Below are 9,419 nucleotides of genomic sequence, written 5' to 3' on the forward strand. Positions count from 1 at the left end.
GAATTAATAATATTCTGTAGCATGTAGAATAACGGATGGTAATTTGCTAAAAGTTGTAAAAGAATGTAAGTGAATATATACGGTATTCGGACAACGCAGGTGCTTTTGACACTTTCACGCTCAGCTTGTCTGTGGTTGTATGAAGCAGTGTTGCCCGCTAGTCGTGATCAAATCGCGACGCCCCGTTTACTAGTACATTTAACAAATGAAAGGCAAGCCGGTTGTAAGCGCAGGGAAATCACTGTTCAATGTTTACGTAACTCTATGAAATAATAGAGCTGCTAATTTGACCTACCGCAAACAATAACTGTAATATTTTTAGTATTATTATTAGTATTTAAGAATTGTCAATGTCAGTATAATTTAAATATTTGGTTGTTGACATTTGACATAAATAAAACAAAAATGACTGGTTGGTCGAATTTGGCTTAATAATTATTATCAGTAATATTTATTGCAAATAAATTATTTTTTTTCTATTTGGATTGGAGGATTAGGTAACTTTTATTAAAACGAGTAAGTATCTATTACTTTTAAATAAATTACTTCTTAAACATTTAAGACAAGTGTTATAATAAAAAAACTATTAAAAGAAAATAAATTACAATTACACCCTTTTTAGTTATTCTTTAAAAAGTATTTTAAATTATTACTTGTACTATTTAAAATTATAATTTTTAATGTTAAATTCTTGCGACTTTTTTTATTATTTTGTTTGCGTTATTTCTTCGTTTAAACAGGCTCTTTGTTTGTAACAGAGAGCTTCTGTATTTAAAAAAAATCTTTCATATTAAACGTTTATAATTTTTTTTTAAATATATAATTAATATGAAGCATATTAAACACATATGTGCCTACAGTATCTTAAATATAAATAAGTACATTTCCAGGAATTTTTAATGGTTAAGGATGCACGGGAATCCTAGAGGGGAGTAATGTTATATGTTATGAACAATCATACTGGTTGTAAACTTGTAAAAAGCGTGGCTAGTGACCAAGGAAGTCACAAGTAACGGGCCTGATGACGCGGCAGTCGCCAGCCGCACGTGAAAATAATTCTTGCCGCGATTTTGTAACTCATACCGTTATGCCGTGGCCGCGGGCCGTTCCGGACTCACAACTGGTGACCTTATTTCTTTGCTGTTCTCCATTTGAGGTTTTTGTTAGATTAACTATTATTTTACTACCTTGATAACACGCTTTAACTAATTCGCCTTTACCTCGGGAACGCGTGAAGATATCGAGTTGAAAATAAAGCGATATTATACTTAAGTCTCCGCTCTCTTGAATTTGTGAAAAAAATCACTTTTTAGTTGACGTCAAAAAAATACGGCCGTTTGCCGAAAAAAACGTAAATTTCGACACTCTCAAGGGAATCAAATTGTATGGGGTAGTTGACCTAAAACTATGAAATTTGGCAAATAATACCGTCTTATATTACGGAAAAATCTAAAAACTATAGATTTGTAATTAAATCATAAAAAGAAATTCCGTCTTTTATACTCTTTTATCCTATATTTATTTATTACGTTTTGCTAACAAATAATAACCTATAAAATGTTTATAGTATACCTACAGGTAAGGTTTTAGGTAATTGTTAGAAATATGATTTCAAATAATATTTGTTACCTTCATATTAAGTTGAATAACCGACCAAATCATTGTAAATAAGTGACGCAAACCGCAATTATACCGGGAAATACCACGTCACAATGGTATCATTTCCTCTTATATTCCGAGGGGAATTCATAATCAAATTAACAGACCCCTGTTGAAGGACATAAAATCACATTTAGTAATTACTAACGAAAGTGTGACGAACTATGACAGTAAACATTTTAAGATTAGCGTAAATAATATAAGTTATCTTGATTGAGAATTGTTAAAGTACTCGTTTTAGTAAACATAGATTTGGAATCGGTTGTGTGTATTGTGAGCGATCATAACGAACAATTCTATCTTGAAATAGGCGCGTGATTGTAAACATCGTTTGTAAATACTTCCGCGCAATTATTCGTATCTCTTGTAAAATATTTTATGTTGATATCGTTTGGTTGTGACATTGATATAAATAATAGCCTTTGACCCTATGGTAATTTGTATGTAAGACTTTAAAGTACGTCTAATTATCTACATACGCAAGTAATTTATTAGATTCTTCATGCTAAAACGGGCACAAGAACGAGAAATGATAAACCGCCGCAGAGGAAATAGAAGCTGTGGTTTCCAACAAGATGGACCGACCAAATAAAAGACTTGTAATCCAAATTCTTCACGGTTGTAGGAGACGCGTTGGACAGAAACCGGTGCTCCTCAGACATGAGGGACCGACCCTCCGATATCTCTGGAGATAGAGAGAGCCGTGTTAAAGATTCGCAAGGGTTAAGGGTTCTCTCTTTTATCGGACAGTATACTAGGACTCTATGAGCACAAATTTAAGAAATATATTAAAGCTTGACAATGAAAGCATACTTTATATTATAGCAGATTCTTGACTGGTTCTGCGCAGGTCACCTTAAATTGTATTATATAAAGTAAGAAATTTTCTTAATCTATGATTTAAAAGATGGGCTGGTAGTTTCTTATCAATTCTTGTACCCGTGTCAAAGCCCTTTACGAACTGATGTAGTGACGTTGACGTTTACCAAGTGTTGTTGCAATGTGTTATGTTATTGTCTATGGTAAATAAATATATTTCTAGTATATTCTACTTTTATTTTGTCGCTTAATTTAATAATATGTATTATGTAATAATATTGCCGAGCGGTTATAATAAATTAATTTATATTTTCTTCAGAGGTCAAAGTAAAAGTGAACTCGACACAATACGATACGCTTTCAATGACGTCATGACTTTGTAATACTTGGTGACGCAGGCGTTCTTTAAGTTCGGCACTGGGCAAACTCGAAATTGTATTTCGCTCTGTAAATGGCCTGATATGGTACCGCAAGCAGCGAAGGTTTGACATTAGTATAAGAGTATACTAACAGAATATCACAGAAAAAAATATCAAGATATTTCTTTGTGTAAATTAAAAAATATAAGAAGTTTTTGATTATGTCAACACTAATAATTATGACCAAGAAACTGTAGTAGGTATACTTCAAAATATTGGTTTAGTAAATTATAATATATTAAATTTAATGTTAGTTTGAATTAACTATAATTCTGACCCAATGTTCTGACTATTAATATTATTTTATGCTCATGCCCTTAATTTATGTTCTTTAGTAGTATAGAGTAAGAAACCCTATTTAATTAAGTATTTTCTTAAATAGATTTATAGAATTCTTGTTGTATTTTACCTCTAGATTACTGTATATTACAATAATTGCTATTGTTAATACATCTAAGTAAAAACTGTATTGGTGTAAACTAAGTTTTCCGAATAAAATAAAATAAAAACCTACGGACACAGTAATCGCACCGTGATATGGAGTACGTAGTATTCTGGTCAATCAACTTTATAAATTATCAGTTATTTTGTTTAAATGAGAAATTACATACAAATTGTGGTTAATGTCATTAGTTTGATAACGAGTTTGTGGCGTAAGGCTGCGCATGCGCAACTGACCGTATTATGTTATTACGTTACAATATCGAACGTATACAATTATTACTATAACTATTCTTACTGATTATGGTAAAAAACACAGTCGTAAAACTATTTTAATACTAGAAGTTCGTCCCGACTTCATAGTGATATTGCTTGATCGGTAAAAATATAGGAAATTATTTTGTAGTAAATTATTAATATATAGAGAGCCTCTTGCTGTTAGTCACGACATGATAACAGACCAAAATAGAGGCTTACTGTTCACCGCAAATTTTTTTTAGTATTGAGACGTAAAAATTATCTAAGATAAACAGTTTTAGCCCAATGCTAAATGTCCATTACAAACAAACATATAAATTATAAATAAATGAATTTTTTCTCATTTTAATATAACTTAGTTTAATTGTCTGATGACAAAACTAAATAGGTTACGATAGAGGTTATAATCTATTACCATTCTTTAAAAAAAAACCTTAAATAACGGTGTATCTTAAAAAAAGAATAATTGTCGAATTATAACGGACGACCACTTGTATATACAAATGCCACTAATTGTTTAAAAAATTTATTTTTACTGTCAATTATTGGATTCTACAAATAATATTGTTAAGTTCGTATGTGACGCCCGCGCCGTACGCACGCAATTCAATGTTAATACAGGCCGGTGATGACGTATGTAAGAGAAATTGAAATTCCATCTCAGTGGGAATTACCGTAACGGTGTACACGTACATCTCTCTCTACGTACAATATTACATACACATACATATTTACCATTACTAGTCTAATAGCAACAGAGAGCGTCTTTACATTCTCAGAAGTTTCATCGCGTTATTTACCATAAGTGCAAGCGAGCACGCAATATTGACAATACTATTCCCCCACGCGATTCACGAGCGTAGATGTCAAGATTACATGAATATGTTATTGTTAAGTACGTGATGAACTGATAACTTTCGTATTCTTATCAGAATGAACTGCAACACGTGGTAATGGACAATTAAGATGCACCCATATCTAATCACGTGAAAAATTACAAATTTCTCTATTTCCTCGATAAAATTGTATTAATATATCAGTATCTAATGCTTGTTTTGTTCTAATTTGGGGAAAGCCTTCGACAACAAACATTATGGCGGATATGACGAGTTGATTATATTTGTTTGTTTATATACGCGATAGGGAAATGACGCATTAGCGCGACAAGTATGTAGGCAGTAAACACGGACATATATTTCAATATAGAATGTTCTGCAATCTTTAATATTATAATCTTTGTCAATCCTTGTATGACAGTAATGTACGATACGCCCTTGATTGTTTTTCTGATTGTTTTTTACCAGTTGCGTATAACAATGTTGCAGGCTACTGGAGTTATCTGATAGATAAAGAATAAACAATTTGTTATGTTTTTAAAGTGATAACCCTCATCTCTAGGATTAATACACAAATAAAATTTGAAATACCAAATTTTATGAACGATGACAACCTGAGAGTTGAACAAAGCATACAAGATTTACAGAACTATTTAAAAATTAGTAAGTTTTATGACATAAGATGCAAGTCTATCGATACATTTTTTTATGCTTGTTGGAGATGTGTTTTAAATGTGTCCATCATCAACTAGGTTGGTAAAAATGTTTTAAGCCGCTTTTGTATTGATAGCCTTTTTTTCCTCCAAAACTACTACAAATACATTATCTATATAGAACTAGTAAGTGCTATATTAATTGTACTATACTCAGTTTAACGGGTGAGTGCAATGTCACTGGGTCGTATCGCTGTATGCAACGCCATATTATGTAATTTTCTGATCCGTTCGGATTCAAATCATATCGACATTATACTGGGCAGATACCGCTTGAATTATAAAAAAAAATACCCTAAAATGGTGGGAGTATCACTAAATAATCTCTTTGTATTCAAGTGAACGACAAGGTGAAAGGCTAGTTACTACTACTACGGACTACACGACCACTGATGAAACTTGGTCGCTTAAGCTGTATGAGATATGTTTTATTTCTAGCGCAATTTGACTTCAAAAGAAGAATGAATGGATTTTTTTCATTGACAATTAAAACTAAACTCAAGAAACACAAACAATAATTTCAAGCTCTAAAGTTTGATGCATCCAATAGAGGATAGATTACTTTTTATGAAATATAAATTGATTAACACAAACACTGGTACCCATAACACAAGTTAGATCTTATCATGGGTATCAGAGTTTCAATTCTACACTGTATTTTATTTAAGATAAGTTAATTTTTAAGACGTAGTACATAATATATATTTAAGTGTTGTGAACCTCTGTTTTTGTGAAATGAAGTTTATTATTCATTTATTATTATTATATTTGATATTAAAAACGCTTTTAACTTTGAACACGACACATATATTGTATGCAGCATCTTACAAACTAATTTGTATTGTATATTACAGCCATTGTAAAATACTATATTTGATTGAAAAGAGTCGCCGTTGAGTTTTGTATGTTCTTCTCACAAGCTCTACTTTTTCCGTAATCAGTAATTTAAAAGAAATATTTATAGTGACGATTAAAAAGTACTTAGTTTAATTTGATTTTAAGCCTAATTGAGTAAAGTTTATATGACTTTGACATGTAATTACTGATACTAATTATTAACTAATGCTCCATGGTAGATACATTAAAAACGAACATCCACATCGAGAAATGAATATAAAAACTATAAAGAAGGAAGTAGTAGACTCATAAGACAAATAAGTTAAAGCAAAACCCGATTTTTAATAAAATATAACCTTAGCCCTGTGCTACCCCTGGGCATAAAAAGAATAGGGAAGCCCAATGGAGTTTTAAGAGGCGACTAAGGACATTTACCAGTGGGAGGCTTCTTTGCACAGGACGCCGGCTAGATTATAGGTACCACAACGGCTCATTATTGTGTTTCGGTCTGAAGGGCGCCGTAAATTATTGGGCAAATGAGACTTAACATCTTATGTATCAAGGTACAAGCATAATTGTAGTGCCGCTCAGAATTTTGGGGTTTCTCAAGAATCCTGAGTGGTGCTGCATTGTAATTGGCACGTCTCGTCCCTTATTGCCATAAAAAAGATCTCTGTACGGGCTGTATAAACGTACTTACTGCACCCCACGTGTACTTTGCAGTGGAGGTCGTTACAAAGATGTACGCGCGCTGTTGAACGCCGCTAGCTCCCCGCTACGTCTTTGTACGCGCACATTGTTATTGTGACTACGTCATATGTCAATGACTGAGTGTTTCATGACTTTCAGGACAATGAAAATAACATATTGATTCGTTTTCGTGTCACAAATGTTTCCTGCCAGGTCGTTGATTTTGTTGAAGAACGATAATAAAATAGAGTCACCTTAGGTCGCGTTACTTTGACTCTATATTAATTTGATATTTTTTGGTGCAGTATTTTCGGGTGCTGTCATTTACTTTTCAATTCCGTCATTTAACGATTCCCCATTCACAAATGGTGAAGTTTGTTAAGAAGACGAACGTAAAGAGATTAATATCTTCAGTGATCAAGGTTAAAGTAAAAATTCATTCAGCGGCGCGTTATTATGATATAATGAGTGGATCACATACCATCAAGTGAGGTTGACCGGTGATGACTGACATAAGTACAACAGTTAGTTGCTATCATAGACTAGCAATCTTACAATTCACTAGCATATAGACAAACAGCGTGCGAGAGAGAAGAACATGATACAGGATGATAGAAACGGAAAGCGAATCTTGCCACTGTTACCAATTTTGATTGAAGGTCGTAAAAGTCAGCCACACTTGGCTACAGTATTTTAAATATTGAAACACTAGCTTACGCACACATTGACATATCAAAATTGGTCACACATGATCCGGCTATCAGGTCTTTTAGTTGGTTAGTTTTATTTTTAGAGCATAGGTAGCAAGACCATCAGCTCAAACGAAAATACAATAAAAGAAGAATATTTAAATAATTTTTCAATATATTTGATTATAAGAAAAACCGCCGCTAGGGAAAAAAATCAGGTCTATATGCTACTATACTCCAAGTCTATGGTTGCTACAGAAATACGTAAATAACGATAAACAATAACGCTCTTGTTTTCCTCTGACGATGTACAGTACTCTTAAGATGGCCGCCTGGTTTAAAAAAAATCTTACCTCTGAAGCAGGCGCGTGTACCTGAACACGCAACTCATCAGTCTCGTGGTTATGTTCTATGACGTCAGCGCGCACTTCCCGGCCGTTGTACGTGAGGAAAACCCGCTGACCGGCTTTCAAACAAACACCAGTCATGCCCCGAAACCCAGGCCCAATCAGTTCGACGTCACGATATTCTCTAACTATTTTGCCACCGTCAAAGCGCACCGTGTACCGGGTGTTGGGGGTTAAATTGATACAGTTATTGTTCTCCGGGAAGGGTGCTGGTGTTTTCACTGCCTGAATCATTCCGGAGTAGTAAAGTCCATCGTCCCCGAGCGCCGCTACGCGCGTGCCGATGATAGAGCGCTTCGCGAGACGTTTCCCGGTCGACATTGTTGCTTAAGTCCAAAAGATCTTCTCGATATAACCACTTCACGACCACTCAAGGCCTTCTAAAAGTCCTAGTAAACTTTTAAACCACAGTTACACTCAAAAAATTCAAATCACCCGGCGTAAAAGTTTCGCGGGATAGCCGTCACAAAATTTTGTCGGATTACGAGAACTTCGTCGGGAATCCACACGTTCTATACGATCCGGCTCATCAATGGGCCGAGATAATTCGCAGACCTCGCGCGGACTCATAATACGAAGAAGGGATCCTTGTGGATCAGGACAAAGGAATCCTTTCGCGGCAATAAACTTTGCGCGGAAATTAGTAACAGACAACCTTTTACAACACGGTTCTAACGAGAACTGGCGTGCGTGAGAGAGGCACCGGCCGGCCGGCGAGCGGGAGCGGCGACCGCCCGTCTCACTTCTTTGTTTTGATACTCAGCTGTTCGGGAGAGCGAGACGGCTGTTATTGAATTACGTGCGTGCAAGTGAGTCGGAAGACAATGAAGTTCGTGGGCTTTCGGTTAGAGGCTTTCTTTTCGGGCAGGTTCGCCATTTTCAGCGTATGCCGCCTACGAACGACATTGAAGCGCGCCGGCTCTGCACGTGTAGTACTAGTAGAGACTAGAGAAGCATTTACAGTATTGCAAAACTCGACGCCGGCCGCGGCCGGTCGCCGAGTTCGGACGCGACGCCCGACGCCCACCGAGGCTCCGTTCGCTTGCCGGCTAATACATGACACAGTTTCTATTCGGATTTTGGGTCAATTCAAATGTCAAGCAGATGCACCCCACTTATGCAACACTATTAAGGCGACCTCGTTACATCTACGCACAAATTCAACATTGAAACGTAATACATCTAACAAAGCAATATTAAGGCTAACACATTCTACATAATAATCAAGTTAGTCGAGCTGCAGGCGTTTAGTGAATAATCTGTCATTTAATATTTCCTTCTTCGAAAAATTATCGAGGATTAACATTGCAATACGAAATGATCTTATCTAAATTTTATCACAAACATATAATCTCTATCTTATTAATAAACGTAATGTAAAGTTACTCCAAGTTTAAAATTACTTCTCCCTGTCATGTAATCCTGTAGTGACAAACGTAACAGAAAGACAAAAAGTTTTAAATTTTTAATAACTTTACTTCGCGTTTATTAATAACACAGACTCTGTACCATAGATAATACTATATGAAAAACATAATTTTTTTCTAAAAAGTAAATCTATTATTTTATTTATTATTTCACACTTCCATAAATACTTTATATTAATAACGGACGAACTCCATCATTATAAAAAGTAGAGAACGTTATTGCA

General features: G+C 34.7%; 1 protein-coding gene across 1 annotated transcript in view; it reads right to left on the reverse strand.

Moving 5' to 3' along the window:
- LOC126971209 (zinc finger protein 395) overlaps positions 1 to 8,431 on the reverse strand; it is a 73,783-nt gene extending 65,352 nt beyond the window's left edge. The window contains exon 1 of the mRNA XM_050817386.1: positions 7,715 to 8,431. Coding sequence (XP_050673343.1) covers positions 7,715 to 8,089 — 375 coding nt within the window. The 5' untranslated portion in view covers positions 8,090 to 8,431. The remainder of the gene's footprint in view (positions 1 to 7,714) is intronic.
- Between the last annotated feature and the right edge of the window lie 988 nt (positions 8,432 to 9,419).

The sequence above is a fragment of the Leptidea sinapis genome, chromosome 23 (genome assembly GCF_905404315.1).
Source record: "Leptidea sinapis chromosome 23, ilLepSina1.1, whole genome shotgun sequence".
NCBI lineage: Eukaryota > Metazoa > Arthropoda > Insecta > Lepidoptera > Pieridae > Leptidea > Leptidea sinapis.